Genomic DNA, 25,387 nt, shown 5'->3' with positions numbered 1-25,387 from the left:
AGGCCCACCCCAACCATACAATCCCATATACACAATCCTATACCCACCCCAACCATACAATCCCATATACACAATCCTATACCCACCCCAACCATACAATCCCATATACACAATCCTATACCCTCCCCAACCATACAATCCCATATACACAATCCTATACCCACCCCAACCATACAATCCCATATACACAATCCTATACCCTCCCCAACCATACAATCCCATATACACAATCCTATACCCTCCCCAACCATACAATCCCATATACACAATCCTATACCCTCCCCAACCATACAATCCCATATACACAATCCTATACCCTCCCCAACCATACAATCCCATATACACAATCCTATACCCTCCCCAACCATACAATCCCATATACACAATCCTATACCCTCCCCAACCATACAATCCCATATACACAATCCTATACCCTCCCCAACCATACAATCCCATATACACAATCCTATACCCACCCCAACCATACAATCCCATATACACAATCCTATACCCTCCCCAACCATACAATCCCATATACACAATCCTATACCCACCCCAACCATACAATCCCATATACACAATCCTATACCCACCCCAACCATACAATCCCATATACACAATCCTATACCCTCCCCCTACCATTCGTAGCACCGTGCTACTCCACACCCGCCCACCCACTCCCCCCGCCCCCCCCACCTCACCACTCTATCCCCCCACCACATACAATCCCATAACACAATCCTATACCCTCCCCACCATACAAGCCCATATACACAATCCTATACCCTCCCCCAACCATACAATCCCATATACACAATCCTATCCCTCCCCCAACCATACAATCCCATATACACAATCCTATACCCTCCCCAACCATACAATCCCATATACACAATCCTATACCCTCCCCAACCATACAATCCCATATACACAATCCTATACCCTCCCCAACCATACAATCCCATATACACAATCCTATACCCTCCCCAACCATACAATCCCATATACACAATCCTATACCCTCCCCAACCATACAATCCCATATACACAATCCTATACCCTCCCCAACCATACAATCCCATATACACAATCCTATACCCTCCCCAACCATACAATCCCCATATACACAATCCTATACCCGCCCAACCATACAATCCCATATACACAATCCTATACCCTCCCCAACCATACAATCCCATATACACAATCCTATACCCGCCCCAACCATACAATCCCATATACACAATCCTATACCCTCCCCAACCATACAATCCCATATACACAATCCTATACCCTCCCAACCATACAATCCCATATACACAATCCTATACCCTCCCCAACCATACAATCCCATATACACAATCCTATACCCTCCCCAACCATACAATCCCATATACACAATCCTATACCCTCCCCAACCATACAATCCCATATACACAATCCTATACCCGCCCCAACCATACAATCCCATATACACAATCCTATACCCTCCCCAACCATACAATCCCATATACACAATCCTATACCCTCCCCAACCATACAATCCCATATACACAATCCTATACCCTCCCCAACCATACAATCCCATATACACAATCCTATACCCGCCTCAACCATACAATCCCATATACACAATCCTATACCCTCCCCAACCATACAATCCCATATACACAATCCTATACCCTCCCCAACCATACAATCCCATATACACAATCCTATACCCTCCCCAACCATACAATCCCATATACACAATCCTATACCCTCCCCAACCATACAATCCCATATACACAATCCTATACCCTCCCCAACCATACAATCCCATATACACAATCCTATACCCTCCCCAACCATACAATCCCATATACACAATCCTATACCCTCCCCAACCATACAATCCCATATACACAATCCTATACCCTCCCCAACCATACAATCCCCATATACACAATCCTATACCCTCCCCAACCATACAATCCCATATACACAATCCTATACCCTCCCCAACCATACAATCCCATATACACAATCCTATACCCTCCCCAACCATACAATCCCCTATACACAATCCTATACCCTCCCCAACCATACAATCCCATATACACAATCCTATACCCTCCCCAACCATACAATCCCATATACACAATCCTATACCCTCCCCAACCATACAATCCCATATACACAATCCTATACCCTCCCCAACCATACAATCCCATATACACAATCCTATACCCTCCCCAACCATACAATCCCCTATACACAATCCTATACCCTCCCCAACCATACAATCCCATATACACAATCCTATACCCTCCCCAACCATACAATCCCATATACACAATCCTATACCCTCCCCAACCATACAATCCCCTATACACAATCCTATACCCTCCCCAACCATACAATCCCATATACACAATCCTATACCCTCCCCAACCATACAATCCCATATACACAATCCTATACCCTCCCCAACCATACAATCCCATATACACAATCCTATACCCTCCCCAACCATACAATCCCCTATACACAATCCTATACCCTCCCCAACCATACAATCCCATATACACAATCCTATACCCTCCCCAACCATACAATCCCCTATACACAATCCTATACCCTCCCCAACCATACAATCCCATATACACAATCCTATACCCTCCCCAACCATACAATCCCATATACACAATCCTATACCCTCCCCAACCATACAATCCCATATACACAATCCTATACCCACCCCAACCATACAATCCCATATACACAATCCTATACCCTCCCCAACCATACAATCCCATATACACAATCCTATACCCTCCCCAACCACACAATCCCATATACACAATCCTATACCCGTCCCAACCATACAATCCCATATACACAATCCTATACCCTCCCCAACCATACAATCCCATATACACAATCCTATACCCTCCCCAACCACACAATCCCATATACACAATCCTATACCCTCCCCAACCATACAATCCCATATACACAATCCTATACCCTCCCCAACCATACAATCCCATATACACAATCCTATACCCTCCCCAACCATACAATCCCATATACACAATCCTATACCCTCCCCAACCATACAATCCCATATACACAATCCTATACCCTCCCCAACCATACAATCCCATATACACAATCCTATACCCTCCCCAACCATACAATCCCATATACACAATTCTATACCCGCAGTTGATCCAGAGGAAGGTGAAAAAAACCCCAGCAAAGCATGATCCAATTTGCTACAGCAGGATTGGATCAACAGAGAGGCAATCTGATATTCCCTGGATCAACTTTACCTATAAATATTAGTACGCACTTATATTAAGTCCATCCAGGAAAGAACCCATGCCTGTTTTTAAAGCAATCTAGTGAGCTAGCCAGAACCACCTCTGGAGGGAGTCTATTTCACATTTTCGCAGCTCTTACAGTGAAGAAACCTTTCCGTATTTGGAGACAAAATATGTTTTCCTCTAGACGTAAAGAGTGCCCCTGTTCTCTGTGATGACCTTAAAGTGAACAACTCAACACCAAGTTAACTATATGGACCCCTTATCTATTTATACACGGTGATCACATTCCCCCTCATGTATTTATACTTGTTGATCAAATCCCCCCTTAATCTCCTCTTCTCAAGAGAGAATAAATTCAGTTCCTCTAATCTTTTCTCATAGATGAGCTCCTCCATGCCTCTTATCAGTTTGGTTGCCCTTCTCTGCACTTTCTCCAGTTCCCTGATATCCTTTTTAAGAACTGGTGCCCAAAACTGAACTGCATATTCCGGGTGAGGTCTTACTAATGATTTGTACAGGGGCAAAATTATATCTCTCTCTCTCATCTCTCTCTCTGGAGTCCATGCTTCTGTTAATACAAGAAAGGACTTTGCTTGCTTTGGAAACCGCAGCTTGGCATTGCATGCTATTATTAAGCTTATGATCTACCAGAACACTTAGATCCTTCTCCGCTATGGATTCCCCCAGTTCTACTCTCCCTAGTATGTATGATGCATGCATATTCTTAGCCCCCAAGTGCATAACTTTACATTTATCAACATTAAACCTCATTTGCCACATAGTTGCCCAATAAAACAGTGCATTGAGATCAGTTTGTAAGTTGGAGACATCCTGTAAGGAAGTTATTCCACTGCAAAGCTTGGTGTCATCTGCAAAGACTTAAATAGTACTTTTAATCCCAGACCCGATATCATTTATAAAGATATTAAAAAGTAAGAGTCCCAACGCTGAACCTTGGGGTACCCCACTGATAACATTAGACCATTTAGAGTAAGAATCATTAACCACTACTCTCTGAGTTCTATTTTTTAGCCAATTTTCTATCCATTTGCAAACTGATCTTTCCAAGCCAGTAGACTTTACCTTACACATTAGCTGTGTGTGGGGAACTGTGTCAAACGCTTTTGCAAAATCCAAGTATACCACGTCCACAGCCACCCCTCTGTCCAAGTATACTATGTCCACAGCCACCCCTCTGTCCAAGTATACCACGTCCACAGCCTCCCCTCTGTCCAAGTATACCACGTCCACAGCCTCCACTCTGTCCAAGTATACTACGTTCACAGACACCCCTCTGTCCAAGTATACCACCTCCACAGCCACCCCTCTGTCCAAGTATACCACGTCCACAGCCACCCCTCTGTCCAAGTATACCACGTCCACAGCCACCCCTCTGTCCAAGTATACCACATCCACAGCCACCCCTCTGTCCAAGTATACCACGTCCACAGCCACCCCTCTGTCCAAGTATACCACGTCCACAGCCACCCCTCTGTCCAAGTATACCACGTCCACAGCCTCCCCTCTGTCCAAGTATACCACGTCCACAGCCTCCACTCTGTCCAAGTATACTACGTTCACAGACACCCCTCTGTCCAAGTATACCACCTCCACAGCCACCCCTCTGTCCAAGTATACCACGTCCACAGCCACCCCTCTGTCCAAGTATACCACGTCCACAGCCACCCCTCTGTCCAAGTATACCACATCCACAGCCACCCCTCTGTCCAAGTATACCACGTCCACAGCCACCCCTCTGTCCAAGTATACCACGTCCACAGCCACCCCTCTGTCCAAGTATACCACGTCCACAGCCTCCCCTCTGTCCAAGTATACCACGTCCACAGCCTCCACTCTGTCCAAGTATACCACGTCCACAGCCTCCCCTCTGTCCAAGTATACCACGTCCACAGCCTCCCCTCTGTCCAAGTATACCACGTCCACAGCCTCCCCTCTGTCCAAGTATACCACGTCCACAGCCACCCCTCTGTCCAAGTATACCACGTCCACAGCCTCCCCTCTGTCCAAGTATACCACGTCCACAGCCTCCCCTCTGTCCAAGTATACCACGTCCACAGCCTCCCCTCTGTCCAAGTATACCACGTCCACAGCCTCCCCTCTGTCCAAGTATACCACGTCCACAGCCCCCCCTCTGTCCAAGTATACCACGTCCACAGCCTCCCCTCTGTCCAAGTATACCACGTCCACAGCCTCCCCTCTGTCCAAGTATACCACGTCCACAGCCTCCCCTCTGTCCAAGTATACCATGTCCACAGCCTCCCCTCTGTCCAAGTATACCACGTCCACAGCCCCCCCTCTGTCCAAGTATACCACGTCCACAGCCTCCCCTCTGTCCAAGTATACCACGTCCACAGCCACCCCTCTGTCCAAGTATACCACGTCTACAGCCACCCCTCTGTCCAAGTATACCACATCCACAGCCACCCCTCTGTCCAAGTATACCACATCCACAGCCACCCCTCTGTCCAAGTATACCACGTCCACAGCCACCCCTCTGTCCAAGTATACCACGTCCACAGCCACCCCTCTGTCCAAGTATACCACGTCCACAGCCTCCCCTCTGTCCAAGTATACCACGTCCACAGCCACCCCTCTGTCCAAGTATACCACGTCTACAGCCACCCCTCTGTCCAAGTATACCACATCCACAGCCACCCCTCTGTCCAAGTATACCACATCCACAGCCACCCCTCTGTCCAAGTATACCACGTCCACAGCCACCCCTCTGTCCAAGTATACCACGTCCACAGCCACCCCTCTGTCCAAGTATACCACGTCCACAGCCTCCCCTCTGTCCAAGTATACCACGTCCACAGCCTCCACTCTGTCCAAGTATACCACGTCCACAGCCACCCCTCTGTCCAAGTATACCACGTCCACAGCCTCCCCTCTGTCCAAGTATACCACGTCCACAGCCTCCCCTCTGTCCAAGTATACCACGTCCACAGCCTCCCCTCTGTCCAAGTATACCACGTCCACAGCCACCCCTCTGTCCAAGTATACCACGTCCACAGCCTCCCCTCTGTCCAAGTATACCACGTCCACAGCCTCCCCTCTGTCCAAGTATACCACGTCCACAGCCTCCCCTCTGTCCAAGTATACCACGTCCACAGCCTCCCCTCTGTCCAAGTATACCACGTCCACAGCCCCCCCTCTGTCCAAGTATACCACGTCCACAGCCTCCCCTCTGTCCAAGTATACCACGTCCACAGCCTCCCCTCTGTCCAAGTATACCACGTCCACAGCCTCCCCTCTGTCCAAGTATACCATGTCCACAGCCTCCCCTCTGTCCAAGTATACCACGTCCACAGCCCCCCCTCTGTCCAAGTATACCACGTCCACAGCCTCCCCTCTGTCCAAGTATACCACGTCCACAGCCACCCCTCTGTCCAAGTATACCACGTCTACAGCCACCCCTCTGTCCAAGTATACCACATCCACAGCCACCCCTCTGTCCAAGGTTTTACTTACCTCCTCATACAAAGAAATCAGGTTTGTTTGACTTCTGTCTTTCATGAATCCATGCTGTGTGTTGCTTAAAATATTTTTTTCCAGCAAGAACTCATCTATGTGGTCTTTTATTAAACTCTCCAGTATCTTCCCGACTATAGAAGTTAAACTAACAGGTCTATAGTTACTTGGGAAAGACTTTGATCCCTTTTTAAATATAGGCACCACATTGTCCCTACGCCAATCCAGTGGTACTATTCCAGTCCTTAACGAGTCCATAAAAATTAGAAACAAAGGCTTTGAAATACAGAGCTCAATTATTTTAGGATGCCTGGGTGGATACCATCTGATTGGACTTGGCCCCTTAGTTCCAGTGAAGGGAACTGTCAGGGCGTCAGCATACCAAGACATTTTGGACAATTTCATGCTCCCAACTTTGTGGGAACAATTTGGGGATGGCCCCTTCCTGTTCCAACATGACTGGGCACCAGTGCACAAACAAGGTCCATAAAGACATAGATAAGTGAGTTTGGGGAGGAGATCAATCTGTGATTAACATGTGCAACCACTAAGGGTTTTCTATCATTCAACCGCAGGGGAATAGAATAACAGTAGAGGAGAAGGAGGGAGCCATTTGGGTGGAGACTATAGTCCTTAAGGTGTCAGCAGTAGCAAAATGGATCCACACTAACCAAAGGGTTATGAATTTATTGTAAGAATCAGAATCCATTGTCAAAAACTCCTCCATTCTTTGTGTGGTTGTTAACCACAAATACCAATACTGATAGAGAGAGGTATATTGGGGGACCCCCAGAAGGTAGATAAAACTTGTCTGGCTGTGGAGAGGAAGTACTTCAATAGCCAACTTTTTTGGAAATGCAATGGCCTGGGCAAAATCGATAGCAATGCAATTTCAGGGCAAGTAGCTATGAAGTGGATGTTTTTGAATTATTTTTGGCAAATAAGGATTTAGTGTCACCTTAGGCTTGTGCACAGGTCAATTTTAAAGTTATTTCCTTTTAAATTACTACTTAACATACTTAAACATAGAAAAATGTGTGAGACTACATCTGCATCAAATAATTTGAATATTTTGAATATTTGATTACAAAAGGACTAGAGAATGTTCATATACAGGCATACCCCACTTTTAAGTACGCAATGGGACCGGAGCATGTATGTAAAATGAAAATGTATTTAAAGTGAAGCAATACCTTTTTTCACTTCTCAATGCATGTACTACATTCCAATAGTCATTTAGAGGCATAACTGATATAAATAATGCATTGATAACTAAAATAAACATAATACAGAATAGTATTAAAAAAAAAAAATTGTAAACTTGCCTTGCCCTTGCTTGTGACAGGGACCCACAGTGCACACCTTGGCCTGCTCTCCCATCCCAGAGCAAAGTAGGCTTAGGTGTTATCAAACTATACCTATTTAAGCCCCTTCCAGTTTGGCCACACCCAACTGTTGGCGTGGTGCACTTCACATACTGCCATTAAAGAAGCCCCTCTGCTCAAACCTACCCCACCCCCCCAAAAAAAAACTGGGTGCAGTCAGTAGGGTCTCCCTTAATTTGATTTTCAAAAAGTGATCACCTTATCATAGCACAGCCTAGAACATAGAGCCACAAATACACAACAGCTGTTTCCAACTTTTTAACATTGGCACAAGTAATGGAGGTAATGGCTTCTATGGGCTCGGCTTATGTAACCTGGCAGGCAACTCACGGATGGCTGGTGGTCAACTCCATGCTGTCTGTGGGCATATCTCGCAACTCCAGGGTATACTGCGGCTGCGCGGCGAGCTGTCTGTGGGCGTATTCTGGGCAGGAACCTGGCCTCTTGCAACTCCAGGGTATACTGCGGCTGCGCGGCGAGCTGTCTGTGGGCGTATTCTGGGCAGGAACCTGGCCTCTTGCAACTCCAGGGTATACTGCGGCTGCGCGGCGAGCTGTCTGTGGGCGTATTCTGGGCAGGAACCTGGCCTCTTGCAACTCCAGGGTATACTGCAGCTGCGCGGCGAGCTGTCTGTGGGCGTATTCTGGGCAGGAACCTGGCCTCTTGCAACTCCAGGGTATACTGCGGCTGCGCGGCGAGCTGTCTGTGGGCGTATTCTGGGCAGGAACCTGGCCTCTTGCAACTCCAGGGTATACTGCGGCTGCGCGGCAAGCTGTCTGTGGGCGTAGTCTGGTACAGGAACCTGGCCTCTCGCAACTCCAGGGTATACTGCGGCTGCGCGGCGCGGGAATGTCGGAACGTCCGTACTTGCGAGGCACTTTACGTACACTCTCGGGGCATGTCCGTACTCGCGAGTGTACGTAAAGTGAGTGTACGTAAAACGGGGTATGCCTGTATGTTAACTCAGATAAGTGAATATGCTGAATATTCACCCAAAATACCGTTTTATTTATTTATGTATATCCTTGGACACAATCAGGTCTTTAAAGTGAACACATTTTCACTTTATTTAAAAAGGTAAGGCAACATTTGTATTTTCTACTCCTTTAATCAACTCCACGATATACCTACATTTTATCTGGATCATTGCGGACTTAAATTACTAGCTCCCACACAAGTACCTATGAAACTTGTTCACGACAGTGGATATTGGCAGCCTGATCCTCCACTAACACACCCACTTTTAGGGCCCAGAGGGTTTTAGACCTTCTTACATTCAGTCTTTCCTTTTTTTTTATTTTTTTATTTTACTCCTTCCATTGCCATGAACAGTCGGAAACTATATCTTAAACACTAAATGTAAGCATCTTCCAAACTGGGTATATTTTTTATAGGGCTGTCAGTTTCAGTCATCCATTTAAACCATATTTAGTTACCATTAGACAAAACCTAAATGTGTAATAAATGACTATGTGAAAATAGTGTCCAAAAAAAGCAAGTGTGAAAATAATGTCAGAATCACATTCTATTGTCTACCAACACTAATAACTAGTCCTTTCTTTGTTTAATTTTGCTTAAATAAAATGACCTTCTCACATCTCACCACAAAAATAACAGTTAACCTGAGTATCTAAACTGATCTTAGAATGTATCTTCATTCTTAAATTGGAATTTATTTTAAAACAGCTATACATGATCTAAACTGAAACACTTTTTTCTGTTGTGACGAGACCAATCTCGCCCCATTGCATTGGAGGAGCCTGGTTGCCCGCCTGCTGCCTTTGGACTATGGACCAGGCTTTAAAAGACTTTGGCTCCATGGTGATTAAACTGTATTCGTGGGGTCTGAGTGCCATTCACCTAATAATGTGCACTCTGACCTGAGCTATCTGGGGATATGTAACATGTCTATGTTTAATGTATAAAAAGTAACTTTATATATTTTAAAGCATAATACTGTATTTGGGTCCCCATGTGGATAATGGAGTCTTGCCTCTATCTTTGAAGCTAAACCTTCTTCCTGTAAACTGTAAGGCACAGGAAGTCCACTCCTAATATGGTCATCCCAGGAAGTTCTGAGGAGACAGACTGTCTAAGGTGGCTCCCCATTCACCTATTGTCAGGTGTGCTAATGACCGCACCTGTTGTCTGCTAAGGGAGTTATTGACACTCAGAGTAATGTGTATTGAGGGCTCGTTAGGGAACCATTGTTCTGTGTCTGACTATTGTGTACATTGATTGCCCCCTGGGGCTTCTGTCTCCTTGCATTGGTCAAAGCTATCTGACCAATCACTGTTGACTCATTTTCAAGCCCTCATTTGCATGGGCTGGAGAGGACCTTATTGGGAACTGCAAGTACTTTACAATTGACCAATGGGAAAGCAGTTGTTGGGGGAAGGATGTTCCAATTTCTGTACAAAAGTGTGCTGTGTTCTTCCAATAAATGTTGTTCCTGTTTTACCCTCATCTCGGGGCTTTGTCTCGTTATTGGGGGAATCTGCTGCAGGGATTGCTATGGTCTTCCATTTCCCTTAGAGAATCACTAAGCTCTTGTAAGAGCTTGTGTAAGAGCTTGTTCGTGCTGCACTCTCTGGGGAAAGAGAGGTTCACCCACAGGAACCTGGAGCCTTGTTGTTGGTCCAGGGTAAGTAGGAGATGCCAAGACCCCAACAAAGCTGCGGCGGTTCGTGGAGTCTGAAGTGCTTACGGTGTCTGGTGGAGTGCTTGGAGCCCTCGGGAAGCACTAGGAGCATCTGTCAACGGAGGTACCTGCTCAGGGGTGCCCTGTTCCGTAACATCTGTCACAGCACAAGTGTTTCCAAAATATTTTAATAGTGGCCGTAAAGGTTAATGGCGGAGTTTGTTTGTAGCTTGACTTATTGATCGCTGTGAACTGTGGTGTTCATTAAACAGCATTTGTGAAAGCTACATGGCACTGTATCAAAGAAATAGCACATTTGTAACTCCTTCCACCAAGAAAACAATCTTTGTAGAAATTAGACAAACATTAAGTGCACTGAATTATTGTTCACAAAAAATATCTTTTTATTTCCCATAAAGCAATTCTGGACAAAGTAATGTATTCCAAGACACTCTGCATGGATGCGAAGCAAACCTGGGGCAATCATTATGACGTCCACAATTTATACGGATATTCAATGATTCTTTCTACTGAAGAGTAAGATTTATTCACTTAATTCTTTTACCAAGGTTATATGTATTATTTTATGTTATGACACATACATACATTATATTTACTTCAACGTAGAGCTCCAGCCATTAAAGTTTAGCTGAAGTCTCTCACCATTTTATCTCCTTAAAGTCTAGTGCCACTTCATGTTATGATTTAAGACCGCCTTTTCCGCTTGAAAAGTACTTTATATCTTCAGTAAAAATGCTGCTTCTGCTTAACCACTTAAGCCCCGGAGGATTTGGCTGCTAAACGACCAGGGGGTATTTTGCGATTCGTCACTGCATGACTTTACCGGACAATTGCGCGGTCGTGCGACGCTGTACCTAAACGAATTTGACGTCCTTTTTTTCCCACAAACAGAGCTTTCTTTTGATGGTATTTGATCACCTGTGCGATTTTTTGATCACGCGCTATAAACAAAAAAAGAGCGTCAATTTTGCAAAAATAGCAATATTTTTCACATATTTTTATATGAAATTCCCCCCAAAAAAATGTAAAAATCAAAATTTTTTAACATTTTTGGCCAATTTGTTTTATGCTATCTATGTTTGTTAAAAAAAATCGCAAAAAGTGTATTATTATTGGTTACGCAAAAGTTATCACGTTTACTAACAAAGGGAAAGATTTCTGTCATTTTTGTTGTTTTTTTTTTTAACGCGTAATGGCGGCGATCTGCGGTTTTTTTTGCGGTACTGCGACATTGCGGCGGACAGATCTGACCCTTGACTGACATTTTTGACACTTTTGGGGTTACCAGTGACATTTCTACAGTACTCAGTGCTATACATATGCACTGTTACTGTAAAAATACACTGGCAGTGAAGGGGTTAACTTTTTTTTAAAGGGAGGGGCTATGTGTGTCCCTAGGGGCGTGCTTTCTACTGTGATTGGCTGTGGCTTCAGATGTATGAAGAGTGATCAACGGTTCTACATAGTAGAACCGTATGATCATCATTCATACACAGGGGAGAATGACAGGCAGCTTGTTTACACAAGCCGCCTGACTTTCTCCCTCTCCCCCGCCGATTGCAGAGTGACCGGCGGACATCGGGTCCGCCGGTCACACGCGCGGGGGGGTCCGTGACCACGCGGGAGCGCACCTCCAGCGGCGCGCGCTCGCTCCCTAGACCCTCACAAGCTAGTGACGTAGCCCTACGTCACTAGCTTGTGAGAGGCTGACCGCCGACGTAGATAGTCGTGCGGCGGTCGGCAAGTGGTTAACCTGTTCAATGCTCTCTTTTGGCAATGCTAAGTAATGGCCACACCTCTCATTACAAGTGTACTCAAATAGATTTACATTGCAGAGAAGGTGGTTGAGTCTAAAGCAGCCCAAGCATTAATCTTTTTTTTTTCCATTCAGCCAATAAGTTGAAACTGACTTCTGTACAACCACCCTGTCAGATTTATATGTGGTTATACAGAAGCTGATCAGTAGATCGACTTCTGTACAATTAAACTGTCCATACATAGATCAAAAATTCTCTGGTCCTTGCTGAACTGGCCAAATTTTGATCTGTGTTTCCTGGCTTAACTCCCGTGCCTATTGGAATACACAGTCACATTTATGGCACTTTTCCACTGCAAGTACCGGCTAGTACCGGCTCGGCTCTACTCGGCCCTGCTTGGCCCGGTTTGCTTTTCCACTGCGGTACCGCATGGTATAGTGTCGGAACGGTTCGGTACGGTACGGTATAGGTTTGCTTTTCCACTAAAGTAGTACTAAAGTTAAGTGGGTGGGATAACAATGGGGTGGGTGTGATTCTCTGACCAATCAGTGGCTAGTAGTGACTGCATGCAAAGGATTGTGGGATATGGTACCAGTTTGGTACCTGTTGGAACCACAATCGAGTAGGTACTGTTTTTTCAGAGCTGTACCATACCGTACCGTACCGAACCGTTCCGACCCTATACCATGCGGTACCGCAGTGGAAAAGTACAAAAGCGTGCCGAACCGGTACGGTTCCATGCAGTGGAAAAGCGCCATAACACCTTGCACAACTGCTGTAAAGTAGAAATATGACATTGAAGGGTGTTAGTACAATGTCAGACTGCGCATCTATTTCTGTGACTTCAGTTGGACTACTCTCAGTTCTATGCCCTGATGTAGGTACAGCTTTTCAGAATGACACTGTATGGTAAACAGTCACCTGGCAGGACATTGAAGCTACAGATTTTTAGATCACAAATGCCTGACACCAATCCACTGCTGAAATTTGGCAGGGTTTTTTGTAAGATTTGGTTCAGATTGTGTGCTGTGTTCCTACTAAAATACCTAGACTCAAACCCTTTCTTGGCAATCTAGTAGCAATAATACATTTTGTAACATTTTGTATACATTTGTATACATTTTGTAACAGGCTGTGTCAACTGAAAAGTGACTTAACCAACAGACAGTCAAACTCAAAACTGTCAAGAGGAGCGCTGCTAATTACCCCATAGCAACCTATGACAAAAGACAAGTTGCCCTTGTTTAAAACAGCTGGTCGATTTAAAAACAGATGGTGATATTTTTAATCTCTGAATTAGCCTCTTGACCTCCGGAAGATTTAATATTTTACAGCAGCGCTTTACAGTATAAAGGGAGACAAAAATACAATTCAAACCAAAAAGGTTAGGAGTAGGGATGCACCGAATGTTCGGCGGCCGAACATTATTCGGCCGAAAATAGAAAAAATAGCACTTTCGGTGTTCGGCCGAATAAGTAAAAAGGCCGAATAAATTTGTGCCGAACAATGTAAGCGGCGGTCACTAAATGGCGGCCCGCGCGATGCTTCCGCCCCGGACCGCGAGCCCGCTACCTAGGAGTCCTTCAGTACCCTTCCTCATTGCGGCTCCCGGCTCCCTGCTCACACGCCGCCGGTGTCCTGTCCGGCCGCGAGTAGGGGGTGTGACGTCACGCGCGCGTCCCGCCCCCTGCTCCTGACTGCGGCTCCTTCACACTAGGTCCAGCGAGCGTGACACTATGTGCACGCCCCGCCCCCCTGTTCGTGGCTTTTGGCTCTGACCTGGCTGCAGTTCAGGTATGTGGAGCACATTTGGGGGAGAATACGGTAGCTGCACAAGCATTAGTGTGCAGACTGGCATATTTTGCCATATGTTGCCACTTGCCATACTCATTAGAGTGCCCTATAAAGTACCCCTTAAAAAAAAAAAAGAAAAAAAATGTGCCCAACAGAGTGCTCCCTTGACATAAAATGTGGCCATCAGCGTGCCCCTTATTTTATGCTAAGGGACATGCTGATGAGCATATTTTATGTTAAGGGGCACTCTGATGGGCATATTTTATGTTAAGGGGCACGCTAATGGGCATATTTTATGTTAAGAGCAATGCTGATTTAAATGTTTTGTTTTGCCCATCAGAGTGCCCCCTAACATAAAATGTGCCCATCAGCGTGCCCCCTAACATAAAATGTGCCCATCAGCGTGCCCCCTAACATAAAATGTGCCCATCAGAGTGCCCCCTAACATAAAATTTGCCCATCAGAGTGCCCCTTAACATAAAATGTGCCCATCAGCGTGCCCCCTAACATAAAATGTGCCCATCAGAGTGCCCCCTAACATAAAATGTGCCCATCAGAGTGCCCCCTAACATAAAATGTGCCCATCAGAGTGCCCCCTAACATAAAATGTGCCCATTAGTGTGCCCCCTAACATAAAATGTGCCCATCAGCGTGCCCCCTAACATAAAATGTGCCCATCAGCGTGCCCCCTAAAAATTGGCAAAATAAATGGAAAAAATGCGAAACACTGCGTTCGGTATTCGGCCTTCGGCCAAGCATTTCATTATTATTCGGCTTCGGCTTCGGCCAAGAATTTCATTTCGGTGCATCCCTAATTAGGAGGACCCTGCTCCTGCGAGCTTAAAATCTAATAGGAAGGGGCTGATGAAACAAAAAGGTAGTAACTGTGAGGGATGAACAGATGAGGGAAGTAGAAGATTCGGTTGTTAGCTGAAGGCAGGATAGGCCTCCCTGTAGAGATGAGTTTTCAGGGATCACCTAAAAGTGGACAGAGTAGGAGATAACTGGACACATTGGGGAAGAGAGTTCCAGAGGATAGGAGAGGCTCTGGAGAAGTCCTGGGAGGAGGAGACAAGGTAGCTAGAGAGCAGGGCGGCTTGGGAGGAGCGGAGATTATGGTTTGGGTGATATTTGGAGACGATTGGTGATATAGCTCGGGGCAGAGTTTTAAATGGCTTTGTATATTATTGTTAAGGTTTTGAATTTTATTCTTTGGACAATGGGAAGCCAGTGAAGAGATTGGTAGAGAGGGGTGGTGGACACCGAATGGTTAGTAAGGCGGATGAGTCTGGCAGCGGCATTCATGACAGACTGAAGAGGGGATCGCTTGTGGAGAGGTAGACCAATGAGGAGAGAGTTACAATAGTCAAGGCGAGAGATAACAAGGGAGTGAATAAGTTGGTTAGTGGTTTCAAGGGTTAGAAAGGGGCATATTTTGGAGAGGTTATGAAGGCAAAGTCTGCAAGATTTGGACAGCGATTGGATTTGGGTGATTTTTTTCTCCTCTTGGAGCCAGTCTAAGACAGGAATAGTTTTGCTGGTCGGATCACCGGGTGAAAATAAAGGAAAAAGCCTAAAAATGTAAAATGAATGCAGCCACAACCTTGGTAACCCCTGATATAATACACAGGGCCGCTGATAGGGGGGGACCACCAGCCCTCTTGTAGGGGGCCCGAGCACACAGGGGGGCCCTCACAGAGAGGGGGATTAGTGATGGACAACAAATACAGAAATCTTCCTCCAGCACCTGAATCTGATCTGTCCCTCTCCCTGCTTTCAGCTTTTATCTGTTGAGAAAGAGACAGTCGTCCCTTCACTAATCCCCCTCCCTGTGTGGGCCCCCCTCCCAGCACTGGCTCTAATGTTATCTCTACTCAGGAGTTTATTTGTAATTTTGTTTCTCTCTCTCTGTCTCTCTGATCACTGAGCTCCAACTGCCCAGCCTGTATATTTTTCTCATCTCATCTTCATTTTTATTTAACATATTTTTTTTTTTTTTTAGATTTAGCAGGAATTATGTGAGTTATGTTATATTTGTGTCTGCTAATAGTGATTTTGTTGTAATTTTAGCTAAATATATCTTTAATATTTTCTTGGGGGGGCCCTGCCAGGTAGTCTGTATGGGGCCCCGCGATTTCTAACAGCAGCCCTGATAATACATGTTTGGTTTTGGGTTTATATACACTCTTCAGCTTTTTTAATTTCTTCTGTAATGTACTATAACTGCAGGGAAAACATGTTCATCAAACATATCTAGTGGTAGTTAGTCACATTCACCAGGACTTTTTCTGTAATATTGAAGAGATTTTGTAGCTTGTCCAAGCCACTTCTTTGGTTCTAATGAGTGTCAAGAAAATACCCCAACATTTATATCCAAACAGGTAGCACCAGGGCCGTCTTTTCCATTGGGCATGCCCGGCGGTTGCCCGGGGGCCCCACTTGCCAAGGGGCCCCACACACAGGGTGGCAATTAACCTCCCCCCCCCCCAGGCCAGACTCCAGATTTGTTTACCTGGTGGTCTAGGGCCCCCCCAGTTGTCCGCCGGGCCCCCCCGCTGTCCGCCGGTGGCTCTGAGTCTCCCTGCACACTGGTTGCTAGGAAGGCCAGTCGATTGGCATCTAGCAACCAGTGACGTTCTGAGAGGACCCATCATGCACAGCGGAGGAGGACCCTCCTCGTCGGCTCGTCCTCCTCTCTCCGCGCCTAGAAGAAGGTAAGCAGACTGCTGCAGCTGTTTGATTTCTTTTTTTTCACTCTCTCTCCATCGACTGTCTGTGCCATCCTTTTCCTGCCCTATATATCCTCTGTGTGTGCCATCCTATTCTCTCTCTCCCCCCCCTCTCTCTCTCTCAGGGCCCCAGTGCACTGCATTACCCGGGGGCCTATAAGGCTCTTAAGATGGCACTGGGTAGCACTACCACTTTGATCCATTTATCATGTTCTAGGACAGGATGGGAAGTTTGAAAATTGTTGAACCACCCTGTACTACTTATATAGTCCCATTCTTGGTGTCAGGAAGGCTTTATAAATGTGAATCCTACATGACTGAAGGTGTGAATTTAAAACACTATGCATGACAATGTTAAAACATCATTATGTGGAAGACAGACAGTGTCACAGGCCCCAACCCTGTTTAACCACTTAAGCCCCACCCCTATTTCGGACACTTTTTGTTTACAAGTTAAAACCAGTATTTTTTCCTAGAAAACTACTTAGAACCCCGAAACATTATATATATATATATATATATATATATATTTTTAGCAAAGACTCTGGAGAATAAAATGTCGGTCATTGCAAAACTTTTTGTCAAGCGGTATTTGCGCAGCGGTCTTTAAAACGCCATTTTTTTGGAAAAAAAAATTGAAAAATCACATTTCACTGCATTTAAAAAAGTTAGCCCATTTTTTTTGTATATTGTGAAAGATGATGTCACGCCGAGTAAATAGATACCCAACATGTTACGGTTTAAAATTGAGCCCCCCCGTGGGATGGCGACAAACTACGGTCAATAGAGATCTCAATCTGCGACGCTTTAAATTTATTTAACGGTTACCAGTTTAGAGTTAGAGTGTAGCTCTTTTTTTTTTAAATTATTGCGCACGCTCTGGCGATCACGGCGATACCTCAAATGTGGGGTTTGAATAGCGATTTCATTCGCGGCTCGACTTGCGTATACGTTTTTTTTTTGTGCGTGAGCTAACGGTGACGGGGGCGGCGAAATTTTTTTTTTTTTTCCTATTTATTTATTTTTTTTTAAAACTTTATTACAGGTTTTAAAAAAAAAAAAAAAATCTGATCACTTTTATTGCTGTCACAAGCAATGTAAACATTCCTTGTGACAACAATATGTAGTGACAGGTACTCTTTATGGAGGGATCAAGGGTCTAAAAGACCCCAAACCCCTCCACTACACTTCCCTGTATGCAAAACGCCGAAAACGGCATTTTTGCATACAGCCGTTTTTCAAATTTGCCGCCTTTTGCAGCACAGTAACCCGGAAGTGACGTCATGGACGCCGCCTCCGGGTTACGCCATCGGAGCCCCGATTGATGCAGTTTCCGGCAGTCATCGGGACTCCATCCAGCCGGCGGATGTGCTGGCTGGGTGCTCGGAAGGCGGCGGGAGGGGAAAACTAAATTTTCTCGGGCCGCATATAAAATATATACTATAGTTAAGGTATGTACTAAAATGCTGCTGCGCCCTTCCCGCGCCGCCACGCCACCGCGCCCCCCGCACTAATTTAACACAACAAGAGGATGATGAAATGAAATGGAATCAGTATACAGAGGTTTACGTCTTCTGAGAGATAATAAAAGAATACTCTAACCACCATGATGTAATGTTCTGGTACCTTTGGTACCCTAATTCCACTTTTCCTAAGTGTATGCGCCCCACCATTCTCTTTTGGTAAGGTGCGCATACACCTTTAAGACCGATGCTGTCATCACTGAGCGCCGCTGGAGCGGCTATTTCAACCTCCGGCGGTCTCACTCACATGTTCGTTCAACGCCGCATAATCTGCCTTGAAGCTCTCATGCTTGCAAGCATACCTCGCTATCGGAACCACGCTGCTGATCCCTGTATCCCGCTACCGGATCATCCGCTCTTGCCGAACCTCTCCTCTACTACATTGCTACTAGTGATAAGTACCCCACAGGGGAAACCTCTATAACCTTCATACTAAAGCTTACACTATCTAGCTCTGCATACTAAGGACTATTACTACATCTGCATTAACTAAGATTGCTAGCTCTTGAGCCTAATACCATCTGCTCTTGCACTGGGTTGGTCTATCCTGTATGTTCACCTGCTACTCTATCATCTGCTACCATACATGATTGCTTAACCTATCTGCATCTCATCTGCTACTATCTTACTTTCAAGAACATTCCTTTCAAGTGTCTGTCATCTACCATCTCTACCCAACCTGTCTCTTCAGCCTATCATCACTATATTACTATACATATAAGTCACTCTAGGAACATCTTATTGAGTGTGTGTATCTACTTGCTGAATTGAGACTATCCACACATGATGAGTCTTGGGAGTTGGGATTGGTGTCTCAGCGTTTCTCTACATGACTACTGAAGTGGAATATTTCTGCAGCTGTAAATCCACATTATACATAAAACGCAGGAGCGTTACACATGACCACTTCAGTGATTTGAAGTGGTCATGGTGATAGGAGTCAGAAGCACTGCACATGCTCGCCTCCCCCCCCTCCCCTCCGAGGCAGCCTCTGCCTACCATTAGTTGGAAGCTGCTCTGGCTGTGCCCCTGACCCAACTTCCTTCCTCCCCAGCAAAAAAAAAATTTCAGGGGGCAGTGGGCCGCATTGCCTGTGGCTCCGGGCCGCAGGTTGGACATGCCTGATTTAAAAGTTTGTGGCATTCCAGACAGGCCATTTGTTAAAATATTCTACAAGATCAAACAAAAACAGAATACCATCTGACAGAGGGAAGAAGCATAACATACATAGTAATATAGTCATCCCATATGTTAAAGTAGGATCGTTAACAAAGCATTCATCTCTGCATCTTTAAAAGCCCAACATTACCCTGAAACAGAAGCTTGTACATCCAAAAGGCCCAACACCCAAACACAAGCATAGTAATGTGGTATATGCAGTGCAATAAGAAATGCAAAGATCTGGGGAGATCTAACAAAAACAGGAGGACAAATTCTACAGGTCAAGACTCAGTGCTTTTCCTATACCTTAACCACTTAAGCCCCGGAAGATTTTACCCCCTTCCTGACCAGGTCCTATTTTGCGCTCCTATACATATGCACTGTTACTGTAAAATGACACTGGCAGTGAAGGGGTTAACTTTTTTTTGAGAGGGAGGGGTTATGTTTGTCCCTGGGGGCGTGATTCTAACTGTGATTGGCTGTGGCTTGAGGTGTAGGAACAGTGATCAACGGTCCTACATAGTAGAACCGTATGATTACTATTCTTACACAGGGGAGAATGACAGACAGCTTGTTTACATTAGCCGCCTGCCTTCCTCCTGCTCTAATGGACGATCGCGAGTCACACGCGCGGTGGGGTCCGGCGGCGCGCGCTCGCTCCCTAGACCCTCACAGGCTAGCGACGTAGCCCTACGTCGCTCTGCCTGTGAGGGGCTGACTGCAGACGTAAATAGTTGCGCGGCAGTCGGCAAGTGGTTAAATGCCACGGCCACGGCCTACCTGAGTAGTGTTGCTGACCATGTCCATCCCTTTAGGACTACAGTGTACCCACACGCACACGCACACGCGTGGGGGGAGTCCGTGACCGTGCGGGAGCGCGCCTCCGGCGGCGCGCGCTCACTCCCTAGACCCTCACAGGCTAGCGACGTAGCCCGTGAGGGGCTGACCGCCGCAGTAAAATAGTCGTGCGGCGGTCGGCAAGCGGTTAAGGAAAAGGTACATTCTTTCGAGAACATAGGAGTGCACAATTTTAAAAGAGAGGACATATTTTTTGCAAGAGGTGTGAAAGAGACCATCTACATTAAATTGGAGCACCCGTCATTGAACAGGGGTGGGACTTTCAAAGCAATACTATTTTAACCACTTTACCACCGGAGGATTTTGCTGTCTTACGTCCAGGCCACTTTTTGCGATTCGGCGCTGTGCGACTTTAACTGACAATTGCGCGGTCGTGCGACGCCGTACCCAAACGAAATTTACGTCCTTTTTTTCCCACAAACAGAGCTTTCTTTTAGTGGTGTTTGATCACCAGTGCGATTTTTACTTTTTGTGCTATAAACAAAAAAAGAGCGTTTATTTTGAAAAAATAACAATATTTTTAACATTTTTTTATATGAAATTCCACCCCCCAAAAAATGTAAAAATCTAATTTTTTTTTAATTTTTGGCCAATTTGTTTTCTGCTACCTATGTTTGGTAAAAAAAAATCACGATAAGCGTATTTTGATTGGTTTGCGCAAAAGTTATTGCGTTTACTAACTACGGGAAAGATTTCTGTAATTTTTGGTGTTTTTTTTTAAACGCGTAATGGCGGTGATCTGCGATTTTTTTTGCGGGACTGCAACATTGCGGCGAACAGATCGGACCCTTGACTGACATTTTTGACACTTTTGGGGTTACCAGTGATCAGTGCTATACATATGCACTGTTACTGTAAAAATGACACTGGCAGTGAAGGGGTTAATTTTATTGGAGAGGGAGGGGTTAATGTATGCCTGGTGCTTACTGACGTGTGTGGGGGGAGGTGACTGAGTGACAGAAGGACAGATTGGATGTCCAGCTATGCTGAACACTCCGATCTGTCACTCCTTGTCACTTAGGAGATCCGCCCGCTCTGTTTACACAGGCGGGCGGATCTCCGAACTGGATTCCCCGACGATCGGGGCAGAGCAGCGGCGATCGCCGCCGCTCCTCCCCTGGCCCGACTCCCGCTGTGAATGAAAACAGCGGGAGCGTGCCTCCGGCGGCGCGCGAGCGCCGCCTACAGGGGGAGGAGTCCAGCGACGTAGGTCTACGTCGCTGGACGGGAACGAGCCACTTTGCCGCAGTACGCTCCATGTGAGCGGTCGGCAAGTGGTTAACCTCTGTACCCCAGTGTTTTGACAATTCACAAGTTTGGCCATGTAAATCAAAGGATTAAAAATGATGAAGCCTTTCTAACATCAAGAGTAGGATTATGTAACTTGTACATAGAGGTTTCATTATTTTCTCACTTCCCATCCTGTCCTTGTACTATAATATCTGCATTTCCATAGTAACTGAATAAAAGTGTTGGTGCTACATGTTTCATATAAATGCTGGGGTATTTTCCTGACACTTATTAACCACTTCCCCCTAGGACGACGTCATATGACGTCGTAAACTTTGCGGGGGTATACCGTTGGTCGGCTTTCCGTCGGTACCGATCGATGCGGCTCGGCCTTCCGCGGCTTTTACCGGGGCTCCCGTCCCACCGGGAGCCCCGAGCACCCAGCCGTCGCGTCCGCCGGCTGGATGGAGTCCCGATGAATGGCGGAAACGGCTTTGATCGGGTCTCCGATGACGTAACCCGGAGGCGGCGTCCATGACGTCACTTCCGGGTTAGTGTGCTGCAAAACGGTGCCAAATTTGAAAAACGGCTGTATGCAAAAACGCAGTTTTCGGCGTTTTGCATACAGGGAAGTGTAGTGGAGGGGTTTGGTGTCTTTTAGACCCTCGATCCCTCCATAAAGTGTACCTGTCACCGCATATTGCTGTCACAAGGGATGTTTACATTGCTTGTGACAGCAATAAAAGTGATCAGATTTTTATTTTTTTTTTAAAAACTGTAATAAAGTTAAAAAAATAAATAAAATAAATGGGAAAAAAAAATAAAAAATTTAGCCGCCCCGATCACCGTTAGCTCGCGCACAAAAAAAAACGTATACGGAAGTCGAGCCGCGAATGAAATCGCTGTTCAAACCACACATGTGAGGTATCGCCGCGATCGCCAGAGCGTGAGCAATAATTAAAAAAAAAAGAGCTACACTCTAACTCTAAACTGGTAACCGTTAAATAAATTTAAAGTGTCGCCTATTGAGATCTCTATTGACCGTAGTTTGTCGCCATCCCACAGGGGGGCGCAGTTTTAAACCGTAACATGTTGGGTATCTATTTACTCGGCATGACATCATCTTTCACAATATACAAAAAAAATGGGCTAACTTTACTGTTTAGTATTTTTTAAATGCAGTGAAATGTAATTTTTCGCAAAAAAAAATGGCGTTTTAAAGACCGCTGCGCAAATACCGCGTGACAAAAAATATTGCAATGACCGCCATTTTATTCTCATTTTATTCTTTGCTAAAAAATATATATATATATAATGTTTGGGGGTTCTAAGTAGTTTTCTAGGAAAAAATACTGGTTTTAACTTGTAAACACAAAGTGTCCGAAATAGGGCTGGTATGGAAGTGGTTAAGTCACTCATAAGTGGCTTGGACAAGCTAAAACACCTCTTCAACATTACAGAACAAGTTAAGGTGAATGTGATTTAACTACAGGCGGTCCGCAAGTTACAAACATCCAGCTTACTAACAAACGAAGGGAGACACCAGGAAGTGAGAAGAAATCTCCCCCTAGGAAATGAAATTCACTCCTGTAAGAGTTATCGTGGGGAAAAGGCGTCTCTCCTGAAGCTTTATCACCAATCCTTGTTTCCACAAAAACCTAAAATTGTTCAAATCCAATTGTCACAGGGCCAGAAAGTGAGGTGAAATCTTCTGAACAGGGGCACAGACAGCAAAACAAACATTACATGGGTTGTTAACCCTTCCCTATGCTATCCACAAAACAAAAAAAAAAACATTTTTGGGCTGGAGTTAAACCTAAAAAATGCACCTGTTCCAACTTACATACAAATTCAGCTTAACCACTTAAGCCCCGGAGGATTTGGCTGCTAAAAGACCAGGGTTTTTTTTGCGATTTTTTTACTGCGTGACTTTAACGGACAATTGCGCGGTTGTGCGCCGCTGTACCTAAACTAATTTGACGTCCTTTTTTCCCCACATAAAGAGCTTTCTTTTGGTGGTATTTGATCACCTGTGCGATTTTTTGATCATGCGCTATAAACAAAAAAAGAGCGACAATTTTGCAAAAATAACAATATTTTTCACATTTTTTTATATGAAATTCCCCCCCAAAAAAATGTAAAAATCACAATTTTTTAACATTTTCGGCCAATTTGTTTTATGCTACCTATGTTTGTCAAAAAAAAGTCACAAAAAGCGTATTTTTATTGGTTTGCGCAAAAGTTATCGCGTTTACTAACAAAGGGAAAGATTTTTGTCATTTTTGGTGTTTTTTTTTTTAACGAGTAATGGCGGTGATCTGCGATTTTTTTTTCAGTACTGCGACATTGCGGCGGACAGATCGGACCCTTGACTGACATTTTTGACACTTTTGGGGTTACCAGTGACATTTCTACAGTAATCAGTGCTATACATATGCACTGTTACTGTAAAAATGACACTGGCAGTGAAGGGGTTAACTTTTTTTGAAAGGGAGGGGCTATGTGTGTCCCTAGGGGCGTGCTTTATACTGTGATTGGCTGTGGCTTCAGATGTATGAAGAGTGATCAACGGTTCTACATAGTAGAACCGTATGATCATCCTTCATACACCGGGGAGAATGACAGGTGGCTTGTTTACACAAGCTGCCTGACTTTCTCCCTCTCCCCCGCCGATCGCAGAGTGACCGGCGGACATCAGGTCCGCCGTTCACACGCGCGGGGGGGGAACGTGACCACGCGGGAGCGGGAGCGCGCCTCCGGCGGCGCGCGCTCGCTCCCTAGACCCTCACAAGCTAGTGACGTAGCCCTACGTCACTTTGCCTGTGAGGGGCTGACTGCCGACGTAGATCGGCGTTAGGCAGTCGGCAAGTGGTTAAGAACAAACCTACAGAACCTATCTTGTTTGAAACCTGGGGACTGCCTTTACTACTAGCTATACCATAACCTAGATAAATGAGAACATTCACATACATGTTTATCAAGCCTACACTTACAATATGAAAAGTCCAACTTGTAGTCCAGCTAACAGATCTCCAAGACCCCTATAAAATCTATTTTTAGCATATCTTTTATCTTTATTATTTTTCAATACAGTTGCCATCCTGAAATGGACATTTATAATTACAGTTTCTAGCAGGTAACCCAATTCAAAGTTCCCCAAAATTAAACCCATTTGAGGTAAAACATTCATTATAAAAACCATCTTTAACTACCTGGCATCCGTGCTACAGCCTATATACGGCTGCAGCGCGGACTCGAATTTTCAAGGGGCCGTTTTTGAACGGCCTCCCAGAAGCAGTCTCCCCGCGCGCTCCCGCGAGCGCGCATCGGGGAGAATCTGTGTCGGCCGTGTCCCTTGGACACAGCCGATCACAGATCGTGGTGAATGGCCAATCACAGCGGCCATTCACCACGTGATCGGACCGTCCAATGAGAGATGATCTCATATGTAAACATATGAGATCATCTCTCATCGCCGGCGCTCC

The 25,387-nt window shown here is 45.4% G+C and overlaps 1 protein-coding gene across 1 annotated transcript in view; it reads left to right on the top strand.

Annotated features, from left to right (window-relative positions):
* Positions 1-25,387, top strand: part of LOC309550280 (maltase-glucoamylase-like) — a gene marked incomplete at its 5' end in the record, with an annotated part of 526,737 nt that overhangs the window by 123,539 nt on the left and 377,811 nt on the right. The window contains one exon of the mRNA XM_082250685.1: positions 11,249-11,366. Within this exon, the coding sequence (XP_082106811.1) occupies positions 11,249-11,366 (118 nt within the window). The remainder of the gene's footprint in view (positions 1-11,248; positions 11,367-25,387) is intronic.

This window comes from Pelophylax lessonae (assembly GCF_965119305.1).
Source record: "Pelophylax lessonae genome assembly, chromosome: 3".
Classification (NCBI taxonomy): domain Eukaryota; kingdom Metazoa; phylum Chordata; class Amphibia; order Anura; family Ranidae; genus Pelophylax; species Pelophylax lessonae.
This window is presented reverse-complemented; position numbering and strand designations above follow the sequence as displayed.